The sequence below is a fragment of the Lagenorhynchus albirostris genome, chromosome 8 (genome assembly GCF_949774975.1).
Source record: "Lagenorhynchus albirostris chromosome 8, mLagAlb1.1, whole genome shotgun sequence".
NCBI lineage: Eukaryota > Metazoa > Chordata > Mammalia > Artiodactyla > Delphinidae > Lagenorhynchus > Lagenorhynchus albirostris.
In genome coordinates this window covers 91791472-91817155 of record NC_083102.1, presented here as the reverse complement: position 1 = coordinate 91817155, position 25684 = coordinate 91791472, and the positions used below count along the sequence as shown (strand labels likewise).

Sequence of the window (25684 nt, the reverse complement as noted above, 5' to 3'; positions counted from 1 at the left end):
AGTAATGGAAAAACAGAGCCCTGAAATGTCATTCATTCTGAAATGTCTTTTTTTTTTTTTAATGCAGAGTAGATGTAGACATTTTCCTAAACTAGGACCTCATACCAGGAAATGTGTCCTCTTTTTTACATGATATCATTACTAATGGGTATTAATGGAGATGAATTTCTAAGTGGTAGAATATTCAATGGTAAGAAAAGCAGCCATTATTTTAGAACTCTTAATTAGTGACTCAAAGGGTGCAACCTTAATTGCAATTTTGTTTTCCATAAGAAGATTTCCGTTGATATGAAATCATTTTAATAAAATGAGAAGAATTATTTAATTGCAGCTGTATCTGAATGGTGATAACTTGCTTAACTGTGCCTCTGGAAATCTTGAAAGCACTATTTTTATATAATACCACATCTTTTCTTCGTTTGTAATTTAGTCAGTTCATGTCATTTCTACCTAAATTATTACCTATTTTCAATTAGTAAAGTGGTAGGATTTAGTATTTAACAAATAAGCATTTTGCTATAGTATCTGGAATTGAGAAGGAAATATCTGCTTCTTCACATCTGTCCTTATTTTCTTGAAGAACACATTAGATTTCCTATTATGTTCTTAATTAAAGAACAGGAAGTTTTCTGTGTTATTAATGCAAGCTCTTGAGGACAGAAATCAGGATGTAGAGGAGGAAAGGTTTGGGTAGAATTGTTTTCTAGTTTCTCTGATCTGTATCTTACAGCTCATTCATATAAACCAAAGCCTTGATGTGGATTTGGTTACCTTTAGGAGGGATACTGTGTGATGCTCCTTGTCAGTGAGCCTTGGCAGCCCCTTTGGCATCTCAAATGGGGAGAATACCTCGTTCACCCCCATTTCTTAGATGATGCTCTCACTTGGGTGCCTATGGCAGACAAGCCCATAAAAGGCTCCATGTGATTCCCATGAAACAGTCTGTAGCATCTTTGATTGCTCTTCATCCAAGTTGCTGTATGCGTAGCATTTCAACGATGGAATGCGATTTAGTAAAAAAACACAAGTCCATCTCTACCAAAGAGTCTGTGCAACCTCAAGAGTGCTGGCATCCAAAACCTCCTGTTAACAGGCCTGTATGTCTTCCTGAATGTGAAACTGTCACCTCTTTGATCAGTAGGTCATGTGTGGCCCACACTGTTCAATAGCATCTGCACATTCCAACCCTCCCGTCTCTCCCCCCTCCCCCCTGCCCACTCCCTACATTCATAGGTAGCACTGGGGAAGCTTCTCCAGAACCTTCTGTGCCTGGCTACACGCAGCACGTGCTCATCTCTGAACACGTGGTTGTGGGAAGTTCTCTACGCATGTGCTTCGTGAGAATATTGATCACATCACCACTTTACCAAAGATTATTTTCAAGTGCCTAGATAAGGATATTCAGTTCAGGTTCAGCAGGTGAGAAAACAAGTCTTCGTGGCAGAGCAGGCACCGTTTGGACTCCCATTGTATGGCTCTGTCCAGGGCACCCTGACCACCTATGCGATCCCACCCAGGACAAAGCTTAAGAAATGTTATCCTTTTTAATATTTATGTTATTAACTACTTAGTGTTTTTTTGATTATCCTCAGTCTCATTTTGGTGTGAAAGTAAAATTTTGAAAACAGTTAAATAAGGAGCAGGCGTTGAAGATCAGCCCAGTCAAGTAACACTAAGTGATTTACGAGGAGGGTGGAGAGGAGGAAGAAGAAAAATTCAGTCCCCCCTCAGTTTATGTGTTATGGGTTTTATTTCTATTCTGATACCTTTATTTATACATGGGAAAAGTCATACCCACAGAAATTAAAATGAATTACCAAGTTCAGTGTAATTGCAGTTATGACCCAGATTTCCTAACTTCCCATTCAGTAGTGTTTCCAGTAAGCTACACTGACTTCCCCTGCTTTGGAAAAGATGGTCATTTTATCATAAAAGTTAACTAAACCTGAAGCTAATATCACAGAACTGTGGAGAAGAACTGAATCAAGAAACTCTTAGAAAAAGTGGTGGGTTCAGATGAGAGTTTACTCTCAAATGAATCTGTAAGTGCCGTGTATGATTCCTGGAAGAGTCTTTTCCTGGCACTAATATTGTATCAGTTGGCTTTGCTGCATAACAAACCATCCCAAAACTTAGTTGCTTAAAACAACAGTCATTTATTATAAATATTACAACAGCTAGTCATTAGAATCATACTGTAGCAATATTTGTACTTCTACCATTGAGCCTTCTATAAGATCTTTGAGGTCCATTGTAATTAAATCTATATACCTCTTAGGTGATGCAATAGAAGAAACAGAACTTCTTCTATGTTTTAATGACTATCTTTTAAAAGGAAAGAGAAATTTCTTATTTTCTCTGACCTTTATTTCACTGAAGAATTAATGGAGTTTCATCATAATGTAATGTGTATTTACACTTTTTTTCTTTTAAGCCTAGATATAATGTTTATTAAATGTTTAAAAAGGAGTAATAGTTTCATAATTACAAATAGCATTTCTTGGGACCATCATGCCACTGTAATGCCCTAATTGTGAAAGATTGAAATTTATGTTTAAATTATTTTTAAAAGTATTTTTGTCACTAGTAATATTTTTAAATTATTTAAAATATTTAATTTTTTAATATTTAAAAGTACTGTTATCGATAATCGTTTACGTTGGGTTTTATAGATTTCAAAGTGTCTTCATGGGATTTAACTGTCATTTTTAAACTAACTAGATAGTGTCACTCTTCACCATTCATGCTGCTGTTATTGTCGAGTTTGCTTTGTATTTGTAATAGAAATTTTCAAGCGTAAGTTCCCAGATATTCTTTTGGGCTACTGATTATTGTCCAGAAAGTATGTTTATCTCTGCCCCCTTCCTGTTAGATTTCTAACATGAGTCCCTCCTGCGTTCGTAGTCGACGTGTCCTTTCCTTTGTGCTGCTAACGGTGAATCTTCTGTCCCTTTTGTTTGCAGTGTCTCAGTTTGAAACTGAATTCTACATCAGTGGACTCGCACCTCTCTGTGATCAGCTTGTTGTACTTTCCTATGTAAAGGAGGTTTCCGAAAAAACGGTAATTTTTTTTTCACCCCAAATACAATAGGGTGGGTTCATTTGTAGCATTTTTACCCAGATGAAGCTGCCCATGAAAGGACTCGGCTCCAGTCTGAGCAGAACTTCCTGACCTATAAAACAACGTCAGCAGAGATTACCCTGCAGGCTTAATGTACTTACGTTTCAGAAGCTCCACTCATTGGTTGCCTTTGTTCCTTTTGCCAAGCAAAGGGGAGTCTTTTTTTTTTTTTTTGCCTCCCCTTTTTTCCATCTCTCTTGGTATTTTAGTCGAACGGAACGAAGGATTCCTCTTGCCAAAAGGCCAAGAAACTAAACTGACACTGTGCATTAGCAGAAATGACAGCAATGAAGTTGATGTGTAGCATCAGCAGGGGTCCCTGTGGTCAGAGTGAATTACAGAGAGGGTGGTCCATTATTTCCTGTGGTCCAGATATATTTGTTTACTTCCCAGTGGCCCAGTGATTCTGAGTAGCTTGATTCTTGCTTTGAAATTAGATTGTTGCTAAGTCTCCGTTATCACTGCAAATGATGGTATGAAATGTACGGCTCATAGGAAGCAGCAGAGAATCTGCATTTCATTATACATGATTTTGGAATGAAGCCCGTTATAGGGTCCAGTGGAGGGGCCTGCATACTGAGTCTTTCTTTGAAGCCTAGGTTGGCCCCATTCCCAGTTTGTCTTTATTGTCAGAGTCCAGAGTTCCTGTCAGGAAGGGGCCAGGGGCCGCTTCAAGGCATAAACAAGGAGAGTTTATTGTAAAGGATTTTCTTTGGGATGCTGTGGTATAAAAGAAATGCAATTGATCGTCTAGCCCTTTACAGTGAGTAGGTTCTCCTTGTCTGTATCTTCTCTCTCTCTCTCTTTTTTTTTTCTTTTCCTTTTCAAATAGCAAGGAATAAAATGGGGAGAAAAACCCTGGGAGTCCCGGTTTTGAAGTAGTAGCTGCTCTCCAACATTTCTCTGAGCGAGCTCTTGCATCAGGAAGCCATCGCTATAGCAACCTGGAGCTCTGGGTGCCCATGTTGCTAGGCAATGGGATGCAGTAGACTTAAGTGAACACTCAAACCTGCTAAAATCAATAGGGCTGGCTTCTAGCCCTGTGCAGGACATCAGTTTATTATTATTTTATTTATTTATTTTTTTGAAAATAAAGAAAAGCATTGGTTCCGGAGGGAGTAAATACAGTGCTTTTTGATGAGGAATGTGGGGAGCATTCAGGATGTGATTGAAAGACATAAGAAAAGAGGCAGTAAAATGACAAAGGGAAGGCCTAAAAAACGGTTGACCGAAAAAAGAAAGAAGGGAAGGAAACCTTTGTTAATAAGAGAGAGTATTGGAAAGGAGTAAAAACCAAGAAAAGCCAACCTCAAAGAGCAAATTAGAAAATGGAATTTTTTCAGAGGAAGAAGTGAGGGTCTTGGAGGTGCTTTAAAAATGTGTGTGTCAGTGTATATAACTCTTCATTTTCTCTAACACCAAAGGACACCTGAAATCCTTAAATATAGAAAGAACTGATCAAATTAAGGCAGAAGGAATAAAGAAGCAAGCTTGGGGCCAACCACGCCCCCCTTTTCTTTTTCACATCAAAAAGTTTAACTGCACCAGTAAACAGAATTCGTTTTTATATCAATTGTAATGTTATCGCAGCATATTTTCCTCATTACACCTTTTACATATGTGCCTGTTCCCGCACAGTTGCAGTGATAGTTACAAGCTCTTCTGTGTGGCCATAATTTTAGGAGCATAGTTCCATTCTCTCCGCATATGGCTGTGCAGTCTCCCATCATCTTTCTCGTGGTTGTGAACTGTTTCATCTGGTTGATATAACCTAATTTATGAAGCTGTTCCCTTAATGTTTTGTTTTTCTTCCATTCATTAATAAAGCACATGTGTTAAGAATGGTGCTCAGCATGGAGTATCAGCGATCAACAAGACCAGATCCCTGCTCCTAGGCAGTTCACGCATAAGCAGGGCTGTCAGACCAGTGAACAAAAGTTGTAAAATAATGATAAGACGGATTTCTCATCCATCACCTTGCTGATGGATTCCTTACACATATGAAGGAGCTATTTATGTGGTCTAGCAAGGTGATTTTCTTTTAACATTATTTGGTTCAATTTTTTTTTTTTCTATTTTGCTCTTCTAATTTTGATATTCTTTGTCATTGTTATAGCTGTTAATTTTTTAAATAGTCAAAATTTTCAGGTTTTTCCTTTTTGTTGTTTTAAAAGCAAGATATTTGTCATTTCTCCACAGATGTGATAAATTATCCTGTATATTATATTCACTGGGGTTTTTTCCTCTAATAGTGGATCTTTCATAATTACTTTTTATTTTGGACTCTTTTAAATATATGAGATGCAAAGCTGATGTAATCGCTTCTCAATTAACCTAACAAAATTGATCAAAGGAATCTTCGAGGCTTACTGTTTTACTGGGGAACCTTGGAGAGTTGGGAGTAGTTCTGGATTTCTTTCATTCTGTTCCTTTCATCTGAGTTCTCTGTACCAGTGCCACACTGCTTTAGGTCTTACTGCTTTAGGTCTCGCTGCTTTGGAAAACAGTCAAGTGTATCTTTCGTGCCTCTGTGCTGAATATTCAAAGAGCTTGAGTTTTATAGTAAAACAAACTTGATTTTAAATCCATAGTCCCAGTTTTTCCACAAATCCCAGTCTCACTGTTTACTTATATAACTTTGACCTCAGTAAACTTTTCGATCCTCAGTTCCTTCATCTGGAAAATTAAGAAGAACAATACTTACTGAAGGGTGATTTAAGGACTCAGCGAGAACAATCTGTGGACAGTCACCTACTAGGCTAGTGAAATTGTCATAGGCCCTCAATAAAGCATCTTTTCCCTCTCTATCTTGATCTAGAATGGCAGTGTCCCAGACTGTAGTCATTAAGCTATGTGCCTATCCAAGTTGAAATTAATGAAAATGAAATAAAATTTAAAACTCAGTTTCTCAGGCACAGTCATCCCATTTCAGGTGTTTGATGGCCACTCGTGACTCAGGTCTACCACGCTGGGCAGTACAGGCACAGAACATCTACATCATCTCAGCAAGTTTTGCTGTAGACGTAACTCTTAGTCTCTGGCTTCTCAGCATCCCCAGTGAAAGGACTAGTAGTGGCAGTGGTCTGGATCATGGAGCAGTTTATAATGTAATTTTCACTCTGTCTCATATTTGTGAAGAAGATGTAACAGAGTTATCTAAGGATGTGGTAGCCGTCCCTTGGAGTTGAAAGGGCTGCAGTGGTGGACCGCTGACATAGTACAGTGGTACCTGTCCTGTGTATCTCATCCAAGAGGTCAAAATAAACCACTGCTATGAGGCTGTCCACGGCAGGTGGTGAGAAAGGCTTACACCTGCCAAATTTACAAAGCCAAAGCACTTAATTACGGCTACCTAGAATTAATTTGTATCATTTTTTAAAAAATATGCTCTGACACTTGGCCACTTAGTATCCATGTGATTTTGCACAAGGCACTACTTTTCCTGTTTGTTTTTCTTAATTAATTAATTTATTTTTGGCTGCACTGGGTCTTCGTTGCTGCGTGCGGGCTTTTCTCTGGTTGCGGCGAGTGGGGGCTACTCTTCATTGGTGTGTGGGCTTCTCATTGCGGTGGCTTCTCTTGTTGCAGAGCACGGGCTTCGGTAGTTGTGGCACGTGGGCTCAGTAGTTGTGGCTCGTGGACTCTAGAACACAGGCTCAGTAGTTGTAGCGCACGGGCTTCATTGCTCCGTGGCATGTGGGATCTTCCCGGACCAGGGACCGAACCCGTGTCCCCTGCGGTGGCAGGCGGGTTCTTAACCACTGCGCCACCAGGGAAGTCCCTAATTTGTATCATTTATAGAAATGTAATTCAAATGAGACTTTCTTTTTCCCCTTAGGAAAGAGAATACTGCGCCAGACCCAGACTGGATATCATCCAGCCGCTTTCCGAGACTTGTGAAGAGATCTCTTCTGATGCCCTGACTGTGAGAGGCTTTCAGGAAAATGAATGTAGAGATTATCACTTAGGTGAGAGACATCAAGGATCCGACTCACGTTACTTCTTATATTTATGTTTTTCCCCTCCACTTGAGTAGCACAACCAGGAATGTAAATTAAGGTGCTGAAAGGCTCTTAGAGCCTATCTGGGCAGGCCTTTTATGTTGAAAATGAAGGCGTCAAGGCCCAGAGAGGCTGTAGAACTTGCTTGAGTTCCCACAGCAGAAGGGAGGGGTAGAGATGAGGCCAGGACCAAGGTGAGGAGGCTTTGTGGCCTTTGTTCTTGTATTTGGTCTCCTGTCGTAACTATTTCATGTGACACCTGACTTACACTGATGCCAAGCAGTATGGTTCTCTAGTTGGCGTATCACTCCCAACGTTATATCCCTAGAAGGTGTACTCTGGGTTGCCGGAGAAATTGTCTTTCTTTGACCGAATGCTCAGAGCTTGAGAGAGCGCCTGGTCCATACTGGGCTTTCACTGAGTATTTGTTGAGTGGATGCATGAATGCACTTAGTCACTGCTTGGAAATAAAGGGAGAACCATTGCTTTGTAGTCATACCAGGGGCCTCTGTGTTTTGGTGTCATCATATCCTTGAAAAATACGTTGATGAAAAAATAGAACAGCTTTGGCTGTTGAGAAATTCTTTCCTGCTTTAAAAGCAATAGACATGTTTTGAGAATATTTTCAGTTCTCATTTTGGTCAATGAAGAAATATCCTATATCTGTTAGAGCTTTCTTAGATGAAGCCCTTGATCAGCTGAGAAATGGGAGTGGATATTCTGGACTTAGCAAAAAGCAGATGTGATTCACAAGTGAAAGCATCCAGTTGAGGTAATTTTTGCTCAGAGCAAACTCTGCTGCACATTTAGAAACCCTTCAGAACAGGTTTTATAATTGAATTCTTCAGGAAACCCTTACCATCGGCATTGTGCACAACACGCTGAAATGATAGATGATGTCTCCAGGGCCTGGGGCATCTGTCATTTATGCTTTAGATGGCCTTGACCTTGAAGAGGAGGAAACATTTATCGCCAACTGTGGGGTGTAATTGTTCTGTAAAAATAGAACTGTGCTGTAAATGGTCATCAATAAAGTTTATATACAGTAGATAAATTATATACAATAGACATGGAGAATTTTGAGTGCTATCTTTCAGCTGAGGTCAGAACGTTAATATAGGAAACAGAATTTTTAAGCCTACCTTATTTTTTTCAAGTTTTTTTGATACTTCCTCCCTCCTTCCCTCCCTTCCTTCCTCCTTCCCTTCCTTCTTTTTTCATTCAAATCATTTTACGTGTGAATATTTTTTAAAGCACTGGAATAGACTCTATCATTCTCTACCTGTCTCTCACCCCTACCTTCAAACACAGCCAAACACATTTATTGCAAAGGTAAGAGAGTTTTCTGTTCGCTTGTAAGTTGGGTAGCCTAACCCTGTCCCCCCGCACCAAACCACTGCCAAGGTTTCTACTGTTGAGTCACCCAAGTTGTTGCTCTCTTATCTCTAGAATACTCGGAAGGGGAGTCACTCTTCTACATTGTGAGTCCAAGAGATGTTGTCGTAGCCAAGGAACGAGACCAAGATGACCACATCGACTGGCTCCTTGAAAAGAAGAAATATGAAGTAGTCTTGCTTTTACGTAAAAGTATTGACACGTCGGTAACAGAGAGGGGCTAAAAGGGTTTTGTAATAAATCTTCCACGTAGGTGAATTAGAATGTTCTAAGCTAGTGATATGTAGGAGGCCAATAACTTTCCGATACTCTTTTTGCAAGTTACGGGGAATAAAGACTACAAGGAGGTTGACTGGCCTTACTGTTCAGTGGAAGAGGCATTGGTGATGGAGGGAGGGGTAGGTTCGATCCAGCCTACTGATAAGTTAATTTGGTGGTTTTTCAAGAAAAATAAAATAAAGCTAGTATTTCAGAATCATCCATTTGGATATTTTAGTGAAATCATTTATTTTGTGCTTATATCATGTGTAAAAAGTAAAGCTATCAAACTGTACTCAGGAGGGTTTGAGCTACCTGTTCAGATGGAATGATGTTGTCCACGTCATTGAGTCTCGGTTCAGACTAATTTGAGTAGATAATGCCCCATCATGACTTTTTTTAAAAAAGGAAAACATTTTAAAGTTTTAATAGCTGCAAAGGTATTATTCTGTTGGTTTAGTTAGAGAAACTCTCTGGATAGTCTTTTATGCTAATCAGCCAAAAACAAACAAAAAATAGTCCACTTACTTGGTTAAGTTTGTAACCACCTGAAAGGATTTGGAAAAAAAGTTTTTAATTTATAAACTCTTTGGAGTCCAGGTATTGATACCAAGTTCGTACCCCAGTTATTACCATTATTGCTTTAGATCCAGCAGCTTCTTAAAGAAATAATTTTGTGTTTCAAACATTTGTGTTCAAGGAATCATTGTAAACTTACCAAAATACAAATAAAATCAGAGATTTTCAAAATCTTAGTGTAGTTGTACCTAAATGTATGCATATAGGTTACTTTTTATGCTTCATAAAGGAAAAGTGCCCCTTGATTAATATATGTCATACAGATTTAGAATGACAGATTTTTTTGTTTGAACATAAGAGATTTTGAGTTGCATCTGAAATGTGATTCCAGGGTCCTAATGTGGAAATGAATTCAAATGGAAATAAGAGAAGTCTTCATTTTGGTTGACTGCTTTTGTTTGAGTTTGAATTCAGTGAGGTTCACTCAACCATAACATTAAAAATTCCTGTGCTTGAAGCAAAAGCCATGGGAAAATGGGGCTTATTTATGTAGCCCAGGACTTTAAAACATAATAAATATAGTGTTTATAACCTCAATATCTCTCTCTCCCACTCTCTCCCCTTTGCCCTTCTTCCTTTTCGACTGCTTTTATCATGCTTATGTAAATACAGGAAGCTCTGATGGCAGCTGAAATTAGCCAAAAGAACATTAAAAGACATAAGATTCTGGTAAGTATGTAATTTTACTATTTGAAACATAACTTTACCTTTCAATAAGTTATAATGAGGCTGAAAGTAATTTGAAAAGAACGGATTCTTGCTACCTTTTGAGAAGTTATTTCAAACGAATTCCCTAACCTGTGAGGTCAAAATAGTTCATTTTATTGAATCAGCTTCTGCTTGTAAACAAGAAACTTGAACAACTGCTAGGAGGTAGTTTTAGGTAATTTGGAAACTGGATTTATAAATACACTTTAAATACAAAGCTTTCCAGTTATGCGTGGGGAAGTTTCTTTAAATCACAGGTAAAACCACATTATCATGAAATTTATCAAAAGAGTAGTTTCAGGGCTTCCCTGGTGGCGCAGTGGTTGAGAGTCCGCCTGCCAATGCAGGGGACGTGGCTTCGTGCCCCGGTCCGGGAAGATCCCACATGCCGCGGAGCGGCCGGGCCCGTGAGCCATGGCCGCTGGGCCTGCGCGTCCGGAGCCTGTGCTCCGCAGCGGGAGAGGCCACAACAGTGAGAGGCCCGCGTACCGCAAAAAAAAAAAAAAAAGAGTAGTTTCATAAAACTAGACTGCTTCAGTGTCTCTATAAGAACAGGCTCAATTTATTTTGTTACGGTGACTAATCTAGGACATCAAATATATTTTTATTACATTTTGGACTTGGGAAAAATATTGTGAGTGAAAGCCCATTTCTTTGCTAACTGTGAAAATGAATGTGCAGATGGAAAGCAGAAAAGAAATGTTATCCTCTGAGTGTGAAGGGTCCTTAGAGATCATCTAGCCCAAGACCCTAGTTTACAGTTGAAAACTGGAAACTTAGTTATTTATGGCTATTTGGGTTCCAGTGCAAAGTCCTTCTGCCTACACTTTCCCCACCTTAAACTTCTCTTTAAAACTTGCCAAAAAAGCCTAATTCCCAAAGAGTACACAAGCAAAATAGTTCAGGAACTAAAAGGGAGAGAGAGAATGAGAGCATCTTATGTTGTTTTATTCATTCAAAATTGTAGAGAATAAGCAAGGATTACCTAGAAATGGAGTATTCCAGCCAGTGGAAGAGTATAGTTGAAGTAAGCAGGTCAAAAGTAAGATAAGCTTAGCTTAGTCAGTTGTACATTGCATTTGGTAATATGAAAGTGACAAGTGCATTTTCTGTATATATTATTTATTCTCAACATGCTTGGTGGAGTGAAAGTGAATAGGAGATGATGAAGTTGAGTTGAATATAGACTAAGGCTAGCCTCGAAGTGGAAAAGAGTCAAGACAATGGCTGGGGACTGTGACATCATGGGGAGGTTTTGGGTGATGGTGGGTATTTCGTGTAAGACATTTAACGTGCTTATGCTTAGGGAAAAGAGAGAAAATCAGGTTGAGGTTAAAGGAGCACAGAGCACAGGATGAGTTGGGAGGGAGCATGGACATGGGGAGAAAGGTTAGAGAAATTGACTCGTCAAAAGAGGCATCTCTTCTCTGAAACTGTAGATACTGTGATATGTGATCTATTTTCAGAGAAATAAAGTTAAGCACCTTTTCTTCACTCTGTAGTTCCAACAGATTTGAAATACGATTTCCTACACAGTAGTCATTAAAGTGAAAGTTTAATAAACTAAGAACTTCGGGTATTTCCCTTCACTCTTGAAATGGGCATGCCCTTTACATTAATCACGCCTGGACATTTTTCTCCTAGGGTAAGGCAGACAGAGAAAAATGGGCTCCTGCCATTTCTGCTATCCAGGAAGAAGCTCTGCAAAAAATTGTGCATAAAGTAGAACTTAAAATCCAAGTTTTGTTATATATATTGAGTTCAAGCTTCTCATGCAAATGCTTTTAGGTGGAACTAATCTTTCATAAGAGTCATGAGGCGATCAAGCAAGATGTCCCCCGTCTCTGGTGACACAGGCCACCTCAAATCCTTTCAGGACTAAGGTGGAATAAGTGAATGAGCATGAATCCTGTGAAGCCAGTCAGTGCATTGCTTTGAGCTCCAGTCTCCTCATCTGTAAACTCGTGGGTTCGAATGACCTGGTTTTCTGAGCTCATTTTCACTTCGATGTTAACTTTAAATATTTCCCTTTCAAATGATCTGTCATTTCATTTTTCCTACAGCATTCCCTCAGACTTGGTATAGAAGAGACAGGTAGCTCACGTTTTAGGGATGAAAGCACAAGAAACAATTTTATATCCAGTGACAACATGAAACTGTTGGATCATGTTTGTCTTATCAGAGATTTCTTTGTAGGAAATTTCTTAGAAGAGGGCAGGCTAGGAGCTTTTAAAGTAGTCACGTTTTTTAAAATTGTAAACTCTAAACTTTGTGAGAATACAAGTATATTTCAATATGCTCAAGAGAGAAATGAGCATAATTACATAAAGCAAACGAAGATGTATGAACAGGTTCCAGTCAGTGGGCCCACTCAGGAACGGAGACCCAACTTTCCACGTGTTCCAGTTAAGTATGAAATTCCTTCATTTCATTTCCCCTAGGACATCGGCTTGGCATATATAAACCACCTGGTGGAGAAAGGAGAGTACGACATAGCGGCACGGTAATCAAGATGTTTTCACAATTATTTGTTAATATAAATAGAATTGAGCCATGTTAGTAACACGAATAAGTCATTCTCTACAGTTGACAGATTTTTTTTTACATCTTTCTAACAGGGGTTATTTTTGAATAGTAATGCTTTTAACCATAGAATGGATTGATAACATGTTATTTACCCACCTACTGTCTTATTTGCACTAAACGAAAAATGGTTTTCTCATTATTTAATGAGAAGAGTGTCAGAAATCACGAAGAGTCTGATACTTTACCCTTCTTATAAGCTGACAAGTTTGCCTGCAAGTTTCATGAGTGCTGGCAAAAGACCTGATACTCCGGGGTCAGAGACGCAGGACCGTCTACCTCAGCAGTAGTCGTGGCCAGAGTACCAGCACTTTCTCCAGATCCCACAGCATGAGGCAGAGAGGCCCAGCTGACTCGGCCCAGGCAGCAGGTTACGTTACAGGAGAGGGACCCTGGGCTTAGGGTGTCTGATTCTTTTATAATGGGCTTTTATAAAGCCTGCCTGCCCTTGGCTCCAGAGGAAGATGTTATTTTTATTTTACTGGGCAGTAAACAAACCTGCCCTGTGCTCCAGAGGGAGACACAGTCTGTGTCCTCCCACCTCCAGGGCTGTTCACGCTACAAGCATCCTAGGAGGGACAGGACAAAAGGGAAAAGAGAGAAAAAGAGACAGGTTTTTGCAGGACAAAAACTTAAATGGTTTATAGTGGTCATGTGGGTCTGTGTGGGCAGTTCCCCCTCGAGCTGCGCAGTGCCCTCTGCAGGACTGCGTGGCTGCCTGGAAACAGTCTTCAGGGCCGCTTTTTGTCCCCTGATTTAGGGAAATGTGTTTCTTTCATGTGTAAATCAAAGTTTTATTCATACATGAACATTTTTCTGAATTATGTACTGAAGTAGGATTCTAATTTTGTAAAGTCTGACTTTGTAGTCCACTATTTAAAGCCATTGAAAAAGTGGTTTCATTGACACTTTTGGGTACGATGATATTTCTTCAAGGCAAGAAGGGTCCCCAGACCAGCAGCACTCATCTGGATAAGTAGGAAACTCAGAACAGAAAAATCAGTGGGAAAACCCCTAATCAAAGTCTTCTGAAAGGGATTCATCTTTATTTATAAGTATTTTGTATTTTCATGATTTCCATCAACTTTGTATATGCAGCCAAGTGAGTACCAGTAGTACCTTTATGTTCATTGGCACTTGAAATGGAAATTTGTCAAAGTTCTGGGATGAGAGATTTATCTAAACCACTAGGGGAAATGTCTACTTATTCTGTCTCTGTTTGTTCTCTTTATTTATACTTTCTTTTCCCTGGGATGTTTTTACTGCCAGCAAATGCCAGAAAATTCTTGGGAAAAATGCAGCACTCTGGGAATATGAAGTTTATAAATTTAAAGAAATCGGACAGCTTAAGGTAAGCATAGCTTTATTTTTAACTCTTTAATTTTTGTATGTAGTATATTAATATTGAGATGGAAATAAAATTTATAGTAATCAGTTCTTTATTGGGAAGCGAGTACTATTTCAGCTAGAAAGAAAAACTTTTAGAAATTAGTCACCAAATAGAAATCTCGCTTATATTTTATGTGCATAAAATATATACACATGTATTACATATATGGTATGTTCACTTTCTTATCTCCCTCCAATTCCCTCTGTGTTCAGATGGAAGTTTTCATGTTCTTTTTAATGAATGTGGAAAACAGGTATAGTCTCATCACCGTAGATTATAATAAACATAAGGCTTTTTTCACATGTACTGAAGAATTAGTGCATTTTCCAACATCTTACCTGCTGGAAAACAAATGGAAAATTTTGACCAGGTAGCTCGAACAAATAATTTTGACATTTCATTTTTATCTTTCATTTTAGTTTACAATATCTAAACTAATCAATAAAGTATTCCTATGTCTGGAGATCTGTTTAAAGCATTTCAAAAAAACTTTTCAGTATTTGTGAGCCTCTTCAGTGTTCCCTTAGAATTATGAACATGCTTTTAAAAATCCCAGTTATTCACGTGGCCAGCCTCTTGCCTTGTCCTCTGCTTGCCCCATAAATGTAGCTCTTCTCCAGGAGACCCTCAAGGACACTTCTCGTCACGTTTATTGGATTGACCTTGGGGGATCTTCTCCAGTCCTGTGGCCGTGTTTACCACGATGGCTCCATCCCCCAGACCTCTCGTTTGAATTCCTTATCTATGCTGGAAGCGTGTGATGGACATTTTTCCTTGTGTGTACATGCTGCTGAGAATGATTACTCAGATTAATGTGAATCCATTTCCCTCCCAAGTTTGGTCCTTCTCCTTTCAATCTGTGTGTACCACATCACAATATACTCATTTCTTCATGCTTAATAGCTCAAAGCCACTGTCTTTTTTTTTTTTAAACATCTTTATTGGAGTATAATTGCTTTGCAGTGTTGTGTTAGTTGCTGCTGTATAACAAAGTGAATCAGCTATACGTATACATATATCCCCATATCCCCTCCCTCTTGCGTCTCCCTCCCACCCTCCCTATCCCACCCCTCTAGATGGTCACAAAGCACTGGGCTGATCTCCCTGTGCTATGCAGCTAAAGCCATTGTCTTGATGAGAACATCTAACTCACCTCCTTATTCTGTTTTATCTCCAGTTCTTGTCAGTTTCACTTTGTCAGTACCAGTTGGGCCTCTCCTCCCTCTCTGGTACCACTGCCTTAACTCCCGCCTGAACTATTGCAAGGGCCTTCCGGCAGATCTATAGACAACCCTAAACCACAGTTAGCCGTTTAAAAACGAAATGTGCTCCTCTCATTTCCTTCCTGCTCAGAGCATAAAATCTGAATCCCTTTCATGACCCCACTTCACCTTCCTCTTCAGCCTCATCTCCCTCCCGTGACCCCCACTCACATGTCTGAGCCATGCTGACCTCCCTGCATGCAGAGTGTGCATTCATGGTTCCATGCCTTTGCCCATGCTGTTCCCTCTACCAGGGTGCCCTTCCCCCTCTCTCTTGGCCTGACAGGCCCCTGGCATCTGTCACTTCTGCTTCAGTCTCCAAGATCCACCTTGCCACAGCATCTTGTTTGCCCCTCTCTCAAGACACTTAGCACGCAATATTGCAACTGGCTGTTTAGATATCTGCATATCTTCCCTCTGAAGCTGTGAGCTCCTGGGGACAGTGCCTGGAGCTCTGGGTCCCCAGGTCAGAGCATGGCGATTGGTGGGTAGTGCACTGCAGAACCATTTACAGTGTTTGGAAATTCAACACTTAACACAGTGCTGAAGTAGCTAAAAACACAAGGTTTATTTTCCCTTAATTTCAAACGATGATTATGGGTTTTTAAAGGTTGATGTATTATTCCATTTTAAGGAAGAAAAAAAAAAAGATGAATAGATGACCTATAACTCCTTGATTACTTAAGAAGTTGACGTTTATCATCATTCTCCCTAATATTACTTAGATCTTCATTAATTCATCAGGAAGAACAGAGAGATGTTTAACTTAATCGAGGCAGTGTCTTTTATTCATTCATTCATACATGTAGACACCTTATCTGTACTTTTTAAAATGTATTGTAACATGTTATAAGAAGGTAGAGCTTATTTGAATCTTTTCTCTTCGTAATATTTTTCCAAAGTACTCTGTTGCCTTAAGTTTTTAAAGTAAATGTATATTTTTATATGTGCTGCCTCTTTGGAGTAGTTTTATTTTGCTACTTTTTAAAGATTTTTTTTTTTTGCCTTTTCCTTCCTTAGGCTATTAGTCCTTATTTGCCAAGAGGGGATCCAGTTCTGAAACCACTCATCTATGAAATGATCTTGCATGAATTTTTGGAAAGTGATTATGAGGTATGACATTCCAACATGGTCAAATTGTTCTCAGTGAAAAATGTTATGAAATCTAGAAAAATGGTACACTGGAGCAGCTGGCCTAAAGGCAGCAGATTTGCAGTTTCTCTGTGGTAGATGAAACTGAGATACATACACTCTGATGACCACTGATGGGTTTTTTTGGGTTTTTTTTTTTTGCGGTACGCAGGCCTCTCACTGTTGCGGCCTCTCCTGTTGCGGAGCACAGGCTCCGGACGCACAGGCTCAGCGGCCATGGCTCACGGGCCCAGCCGCTCCGTGGCACGTGGGATCTTCCTGGACCGGGGCACGAAGCCGTGTCCCCTGCATTGGCAGGTGGACTCTCAACCACTGCGCCACCAGGGAAGCCCGCCACTGGTGTTTATGTGGACCTTGTTACAGAAAATGTCGAATCCATGGACATTTTGAATATTTCCTTAAAGCTACCTCCTTGATAGAGCTAAAGGGAAAGGACCAAGTGCCATTTGGGGGAATTCATAAATAGAATAGCATCTGCTAATGATGCTTCTACTACCCTTAAAGAATTCAGAACTTTCTAAAACTTGAGTCTCAGAACTAAGTTTGCCAAAGGAGGATTGCAGAGAAATTGGGACGCAGGTAGGGGGAAGGGGACTGGAAATGATCAGTTTTGCTTATTGTTTAAGGAGAAAGGTGGTACTTAAACTGCTTATCTACTGTACACGCTGTACTTGTACATGCATGTTGCGATATTATACTCCCAGCAACACTATCATAGTGATATCCAATTTTACAGAGGAACTAAAAAGGCCATCCATAATAGGTATGGCTGGGTTTGACTTTAAATTTGGTGTTTGCATGCACCCAAAATGGATGATAATTTTTTAAGTTTGTCCCTTTAAAATGCATTTATTCAGAAAGTCTCTGTTCCGTGTGCCTCCTGTACTCCAGGAATGTGCTGGGCGCTAAGCATGCAGATGTGAATGAAATGATGCGCGGTTAGCAATAGCTCTAGTCTGAGTCACACCCAAGCACATAAACCAGCAGTTCTCAACAGAGGTGGATTCCCCCACCCCCATCCCCGTCCCGCAGGGGACATCTGGCAATGTCTGGAGACATTTGTGATTGTCACAACTGGGGAATTGGCACTACAGGCATTTAGTGGGTGGTGGCCAGCAAGGATGCTGCAAAACATCCTACAGCACACAGGATAGCCCCGCTATGACAAAGAAGTATCTGTCCTCAAGTGTCAACAGGACTGAGTCTGAGGACCCCTGATATAAACAGAGAAATTATTACGTTACATGCTGGGTGCTCTAATAAAGCTAGCCACGAAACGTGGTGGGAAGACTCAGCGTTCACCCGCTTCTGACTAGAGGAAAAGATGGTATTTCTCGTGGGCAGGTTCTAGACAAGGCTGGTAAGCTCTTTATCAGAGCTGGTGCTGAGACGATCCATCAATCAGGAGATATCGGACCACTGACTGCTGTTCTCCAGTTTCTGCCCAAACTTCAAAGTCTTTCATAAAAGTGGCAGCATCTTGGGCTCCTTATAAAGTTCGGGGACCTAACCCAGTGATCAGCTTTCATTTTTGGTACCTCACTGTATGTTGCAGGTTGTCACTGCCTTTGTACATTCTGATGTTATGTTTTGAAAATAAGGAAGACTTTATTTACAGCTTTTCTCCTTCCCACAAGAATGCGGGGTGGCTTGCGGAAAGGTTAATAGATAGAATGGAAATTCCCTAGCAGTCCAGTGGTTAGGACTCCGCACTTCCACTGCAGAGGGCCTGGGTTTGATCCCTGGTCGGAGAACTAAGATCCTGCATGCTACACGGTGCAGCCTTAAAAAAAAAAACCACCAAAAAGAAAGGTTAATAGATAGAAAGAGACAATCAGAGAGGGAATGAGAAAAAGAACTCCTGTGTTTTGAATGCCTACTGAGATACTTTTTTAACAAATAACCGATTCAATTTAAGGAGGAGTAATAATGCAAACACTATATTTTAACTCTGAGATGGTTTTTAGAGCTTAAGATCTAAAGGGACCTTTAAGATGGTGCACTTTTATCCTGATAACTCGCACACTTGGTCAGTTACTGTCGGCCACGTGTTCCTGGATACGTCAGATTCAAGCATCCTGTTGCCTGTGTGACCTATGTAGTTCCTTTACTGTTCCAAGCCTGTATTCTCATCATAGGAAGGGACTACGTGCTTTCGGATGAATTAAACTTGAACAACGTATTTCTTTAATAACTGTACAAACTAGAAGGCAGCATCTCTTCATGCTCTCTTATCACCATGTGCTCTGTTACCATAATCCAGTCTTCCCTACCAGCATGGGTCTGTTCCTTTCCAGGTCTGTACGGAAGAGTCTTTGGTAATAGTTTCTGCCATTTGTGCTAGGTGCCAACTGCCAAAGTCTCGGAACTTGGTTTCTATTCATTTCCTATTCAGTCCAATTCAGCACATCTTTATTTAGAACCTACCATGGTCAACAACTGGGCTGAGTACTTATTTGGATCCAAGAGAAATAAAAACACAGTCCCAGGCTTCAGTGGGCTTACAGACTGACTGGGGAGACTGTGTGAATAAGCTTTAAGCAACTAGAAAATAAGTAAGACAGGCAGAGCAAGGTGTTTTAAGAGATCTAATGAGAGGCCATTATTGGCCTTAGTTATCGGAAAAGGTTTCTTCTGTGAAGACTTACAATGGACTTCTCTTTCTCTCCAGTATGTTCTGAGTACACAGAGTGGCTGTCATAAATTTTCCATCTTTGTACATCTTCCCAAAAGAAAGAAAATTATGAGTGTTCTGTGAAAATGATGGAAAGAGTATGAGCTTTATTTTGAAATACCGAAGCTTAGTATACTTGTCCTGTTTTTAAAGTAGTGTAATTTAACCATAAAAAAGCAATTTTATTATTTGTCTGACTCTGTTACAATTCATGATTCAACCCTCATTTTTTCAAGAAACTGTTTTAAATCCTGTATCGTTAAAGGTGTCTTGTTAATTCATATCTGGAAAACTTTTGACTGAGACTGAAAGAAATAAGCATGACTCAAAGCTTGTAGATGTTTTTTCCTGAATATTTTAGGGTGTCTGCCTGGTCAGTACTATTAAGAAGTTTATAAATAATCTGGTTTGTTATAAGCTCTTATAAATAATTCGCATTTTAGCTTCCATCATTCTCCGTTTCATGTTTAATTTTGAATTGCCACATAATTAATCAGATAGCAGTGTGCTGTAGCAACATTTTTGATCACATATAATGTGGATGAAAATTTTGTGCTGCTAAATATAGCACTAAACGTCAGATTAAAAATAAAAATACATGAACGGTATTTTCTTGGAGGTACTGGTTCTTCATAACTTCTTTGTACGGGGTTTCTACTGAAATGCATACAGCTTTGCCTTTTAATTTACAGCCTAGCAGAATTATTTTAAATAGTGAAGTTTTGCTTCATAATATTAATGACAAATGTATAAGCATGTTAAAAATGGGACAATTTCTATGGCATTTCATTTAATGAATAGTCTTTAATCTTACAGAAAGACCCGAATGAACTTTCTGACCAACCCGATATGATGGGCACCAGGGGGTTCTCTGATTTTGTCACTGGATCGTAATAGCTCCCTGATTACTCTGTCCTCTAATTAATGATAAAGGCCCCAGGGGTGATTTCATCAGTATTTTTTAGCACATTTATTCAAAGGTACACAAAACCAGTTAAGCAGAGAAAAGCCTAAAGTGAAATGTGATCAATGTTTATTTCAGTTTACGTTGGAGTCCTCAGGTTTTTATCGCACAACATGACCTGTCATTTTGTCTTATTTTGTATTAGAAGTTGGCAGTACCGCAAGGCCGTTGCCTGAATCATGGAAACGGGGAAAAGGAGCCAGGCTTTCTTCTTTTCCTGAACAGTATTACCTCTGGTTTCAGGTCTACTGAGAGCTGCCAGTATTGGGGTGGAAATCTTTTCAGGACTTTTATCTTATAAATTGTAGAGTCTTAAGAAAACAGAAACTTGATCCAACATATTTTGATTCAGAGAACATTTCAGTGTTCTGGTTTAGTAGTTTTATGAAATGTATCCTCTTTACTTCGTGACTCTCCTCACCAAATCTCTCAAGTCAAACTGCAATCATGTTCATATGAAGGAAGGTTGCAGTTTGAATGGAAAATGTGCAGCCTCTTCTGGTCTTTTGCCATCCTTGCTAGGAGTTTCTTTGGCAGAAAACAACTATAGTCCTGATTATTTCTGTGATTTTCTTCTTAGCAAATCCTGGTAGTTTATAGAAGCAAATTCCACCACACAATTTTCATTTCTAAATATCATTTAAACCAATTCAAAGTAGTTCATTAAAGCATTTGTTATTTAATATAAATAATATGATTTTTTTTCAATAATGTGAAGATTTTTGCTTCTATTTGCTACCTTTGAAAACATCTACAGTTTTGTTTTGTTTTGTTTTCCTAAAAGTGGTCAAGGAACAGTAAGTAAATAGCTCCCCAATACTTTGAGTCACAGGGGCTAAAGTTGAGAATCAGGATGGCACGGCTGCCCAGAACACTGGCCAAGAATCAGCCCTGGAGGGAAACAAGATCCAATCAGGGGGTCTGGAGTTTTCTATCAGAACCACAAAATTTGAGATCGAGAGAGAGTCAGGGTAAGAGCAGGGGACAGACTTGAACCAGTGTCCTAAATCCCCAAACAAAACTAGGTTTTGAGGCACGAGTGGAAGGAAGATAGAGATGATAACTTGTTGAAGGTGGGATGCCGGGTGATTCCACTGTGGAGGCAAAGCCACTGTGTGCTCAGTACTGGCTGTGCAGCTGACTTGGACAGTATCTGTAAGATGTTAAAGATGTTCTCCAAGTGTTACCGCTAGTCCAGAATGAGGAGAGAACAAGTCAGACCTAAATTCTGCCTCTGCAGTGGCACTTGATGGAAGAACCTGGGGGCCTTGCTTCCTTCTGCATGTCATCCAGTCACAAGAGAAGGGATGGCGAATGGGGATGCGTATGCGGACATTGTGTGCCTCCCTCACCACCCGTGAAAACTGATGATATGTTTATGGACCAATGTTTAACCCTAATGTGATCTTATCTGTTCTCCATGAATAGTTTTAGGAATTGTATGAACTCTTTGGGTTGTTCTTCTGTTTAAAGAGTGTTCTTCCTCTGTTCTCCCCCTTGGTTAGGGCTTTGCCACACTGATCCGAGAATGGCCGGGAGATCTGTACAACAATTCAGTAATAGTTCAAGCAGTTCGGGATCATCTGAAGAAAGACAGTCAGAACAGAACCTTACTTAAAACCCTGGCAGAATTGTGAGTATATTTTAGCGCTTCTTTTTTCCAAATCAATCTACATGAAAAGTCTTTCCTGTTTTAGATCTGTCAAACTGAATTGGGAGGATGCAGATCTATACTATTTTCCTATATTCACTCTTAGTAAAAATCTTTCGTAAGCCTCCGGTCAACAACGAGAACATAAGGTAAGGAAATTGTGTGAAACTTACAATTGTAATGTCATCTGCTTCCCAGAGGAGAGGAACCCTAACCAGAATCACTTGGTAGAGGCAGTGGTTCAGGTAGGGAACGGTGCCAGGTCTTGGACTCCTCAAGCAAATCAGTTTCCCAGTGAGGCGCTGGATTCTGTCATTCTTGGATCTGCAAGTCAGTAAATTTCTCAAACCACAGACTCTTTACCTATAAGATCACAGGTGACAATTCCTTATGGGATGGTGTTCATGCGAATCTTGCATGATACCACTACACCAGTGGTGCAAGGGATGGTTTTTTTGTTTTTTTTTTTTTTTGCGGTACGTGGGCCTCTCACTGTTGTGGCCTCTCCCGTTGCGGAGCACAGGCTCCGGACGCGCAGCCTCAGCGGCCATGGCTCACGGGCCCAGCCGCTCCACGGCATATGGGATCTTCCCGGACCGGGGCACGAACCCGTGTCCCCAGCATCGGCAGGCGGACTCTCAACCACTGCGCCACCAGGGAAGCCCCAAGGGATGGTTTTAATGAAGTTTCATCATCAAGAGCTAACTGCAGTGCCTGGCACTGAATTAGGGCTTAGAAAATGGAAGCCTGGTTAATGCTTTTCATATTCATTGGGTGCTTTCGGTGACCGGGCTTTTGCCATATGCCTATGACGCAGTGGTAGATAAGATACACCCGTGCCCTCTAGGAACTTTGGTTTAGTGAAACAAGCAGCACACTGCAGTTAATCTCAGAGAGACCATCCCGCTTCAGCCCCTCAACACTCCCCCCGCCTCAGACAACCCGCTGCAGCATCCTCTTACATCTTTTGCCCAAGACCAAGAAAGGTACACCAAAATGGCCTAGAATTTCAGGGCTGCTTAAGACTTTGCACAGAAGGGGACACGTGTGTGGCCCTCTGAGTTGGAACGCTAAGGATTTTCTTCTGGAAACTGTTCTAGTTTTCCTTGGATTCTGTAGTACTAACATGGTAGTAGTAATACTAATAATTCTGTAGTGCTAAGAATGGATTCCCAGTGCAGTTTAGGTTCTTTTGGCATTTAGGAGCTGGCTTAGGGAATTAAGCAATGTGAAAAACACTGTTTCAACAGAAAAACACATTTAAATTTTATACAACCTCCTTACGGAGAAGCTTTTGGAATATCACCCCTTTGTCAGCTGAACACTGCTTGTAAGAAGTTTAACTGATTTTTCTGTTGCTAGCATAAGAATTTCCTTCATGTGGGGTCGTAATTTCTTTGCTATATGGATTTCTCTAAAAATTTTTGAGTTTACTTTTTTAAGAAAAATTTTATTAGTTGAATATTGTAAATATTCTAAATTTTTGGTGAGATGGGAAGCAAGGTTCTGACAAAGAAGTACTTATTGGTCACATATAGTTAAATCCCAAGGAAAACTTTTCTAAATAAAGTTAGCTTTTCTCTCTAAAGAAGTTTTTCAGTTTGCATTAATTTACAACACGATTTACATGTGTGTATCTGTGTGTCTTATTAGATGTGTTGGTGAACATTAATGTAAAAACTTTTGTCTCACCAGGTACACCTATGACAAAAACTATGGCAATGCTCTGGAAATATACTTAACGTTAAGACATAAGGATGTTTTCCAGTTGATCCACAAGCATAACCTTTTCAGTTCTATCAAGGATAAAATTGTTTTATTAATGGATTTTGATTCCGAGGTAATGTGTTTCTTTTTTTTTTAATTTTGATTCTTTTAAAATTTTTATTGGAGTATAGCTGATTTATAATGTGTGTTAGTTTCAGGTGTACAGCAAAGTGAACGAGGTATAATGTGTTTCTTAATTTCCTACTGGTAAATTATTTGTGCTGTCCCAAGGTTTTAATAGTTAGACATTTGTCCACATGCTGGAGGAGTTGAGAAGTCACATAACTTGGCTGCATGCCGGTCACGTTCAGAGCCTTCTGACCCTCCCTGGATGTTACTCTAGTAGTCGGCATTCAGGAATCCTTTACTTGATGTGGTTCTTCTGTAAAAGCAATCATAATTTGACGTGGAACTTTTGAAGTTGTGTGTGTGTGTGTATGAAATCATTTTATTTTGGTAAAACCATTCATATAACTCATAGAAACAGAGAATCTAGCCACATGCTTTAGCTCATTCAACCCTATTAATCGTACGTCCCAGAATTCAACTTTTACGTAAAGTATTTTGATCCATTTGTTGCAGTTTTATTCCTTGGTGTTCACAGCTTTAGCATGTGGAGTTTCCACTGGTCTCAGATGATGCTCAGACTGATACCTGTGGGATGCATCACTTTATTACAGGACAGAGTTGAAGAGTACAGTGCTTGTCTCAGGAGGGCACCCTACCTCCACAGCTCACAGGGGCTCTTGTAAAGTGATACAGACTGCGTGTTTTAAACTAAGAAAAGTTAATGCAAGTGCTCATGATGGAAAGAAAGAGATTCATACAACACAGTGGTTCTTATTCCAAAAAATCGAAATTTTAGTTAAAGAGTAGAACCCTTAAGGCTCTAAAAGGGTCACTTGAATTTTTAAAAATTTTATTTTACTGTATTTAGTGGTATTATGTGTTATATATCTATTACGTGCTATATATTAGTCTTCACACGCTTCAACTTAGGAGCTAAATCTACTTTTTTCTGAAAGATGCTTTTAGCCCATTTTTCATACTGAAGGAGTCAAGTCCCTAGGCAGTACAGATCTAAAAATAATTAGTGCAGTTCCCAGGAAGTTCAGGGGACAGAGGTTCTGCTTTTCTGGCAGAAGATGATTAAGAGGATGAGAAGCTTATATAGAAGTTAATTACATTTTCCCCATATCCAGTCTCCCCTTACGCCGACCCCACTCCCGTGTGTCTCGAGCCTAGTTTTGCCTATGAAGCTATAGACAAAAGTTGAATGAGCTCAAAATAATTGCTATTCAAGAGCAAGGACCCAAGTTAAGGAATCAGAGAACTTTCTAATTAGAAAATAACTTAAGGATAATCTCTTCCAACGTCCTAATATTTCAGAGAGAAAAAAATGTTCACAGCAGACAGGTGGGCAATGTAATAGCAGAGTCGAGGACAAGACCCAGGTATTCTGTATGAGGCTCAGTCTGGTGGGCTGTCTTCCCGCTACCTCTTGCTACAGGCACCAACTTGTGTTTCATGAATGTTAACGGTGGCTAAAGTCAATTCTAAACATCCATAAGCTTTATATCGTTATGAAGCTTCAGCTATCTTTTCTTTTTCTTCTTTTTTTTTTTTTCCTGACTCTTCTCCTCTTCTCCACATAAGACCAGCTTCTTGTATCTGTGGAATCTGTAGAGGGACTCAGTCAATATTCAGGTGGCCAGAAGCAAAGCTCATTTTTGTGGTACTGCGAACTCTACAGATGTTTTGTATTAGTGAGTCGTAGCAAGGCACTATTTTAAGTCTATGCAAAGCACAGAGACCTCAGATTAACACACATTTTAAAATGCATTTAGAAGTATCTCACTGAAGGGCGATTGTAAAGCCAAGAACCACCTTATCTGTGTAAAATAAGCCCTCTGCCTTTAATGGTGATACCTTAGCCAATACATTGTATTCTGTGTTCTCTTTTTTCTATGGCAAATTTCAATGACTGGTTATTTTTTCATATTGCAGAAAGCTGTTGACATGCTTTTGGACAATGAAGATAAAATTTCAGTGAGTGCCTTTTGTTTTTACATGTGCTCAAACAGATGAGTGTCTGGGACCGCTATCGCCATAAAGAAGAGAGATGTTTATCAGATAATTTTGCAGCTATGTTTGTGTCCTCCTAAACTACATTAAAAAA

The 25684-nt window shown here is 39.8% G+C and overlaps 1 protein-coding gene across 4 annotated transcripts in view; it reads left to right on the top strand.

Annotated features, from left to right (window-relative positions):
* VPS41 (VPS41 subunit of HOPS complex) overlaps window positions 1-25684 on the top strand; it is a 187111-nt gene that overhangs the window by 135866 nt on the left and 25561 nt on the right. For all 4 annotated transcript variants that reach the window (XR_009542057.1, XR_009542058.1, XM_060157337.1 and 1 more), the window contains 10 exons: window positions 2964-3061; window positions 6960-7089; window positions 8572-8687; window positions 9967-10023; window positions 12504-12565; window positions 13915-13996; window positions 16318-16410; window positions 21593-21720; window positions 23434-23578; window positions 25513-25554. Coding sequence is in view for 2 of the 4 variants with exons in the window: in XM_060157337.1 (XP_060013320.1) it covers window positions 2964-3061; window positions 6960-7089; window positions 8572-8687; window positions 9967-10023; window positions 12504-12565; window positions 13915-13996; window positions 16318-16410; window positions 21593-21720; window positions 23434-23578; window positions 25513-25554 (953 nt within the window). In the remaining 2 variants the exon portion in view is untranslated. The remainder of the gene's footprint in view (window positions 1-2963; window positions 3062-6959; window positions 7090-8571; window positions 8688-9966; window positions 10024-12503; window positions 12566-13914; window positions 13997-16317; window positions 16411-21592; window positions 21721-23433; window positions 23579-25512; window positions 25555-25684) is intronic.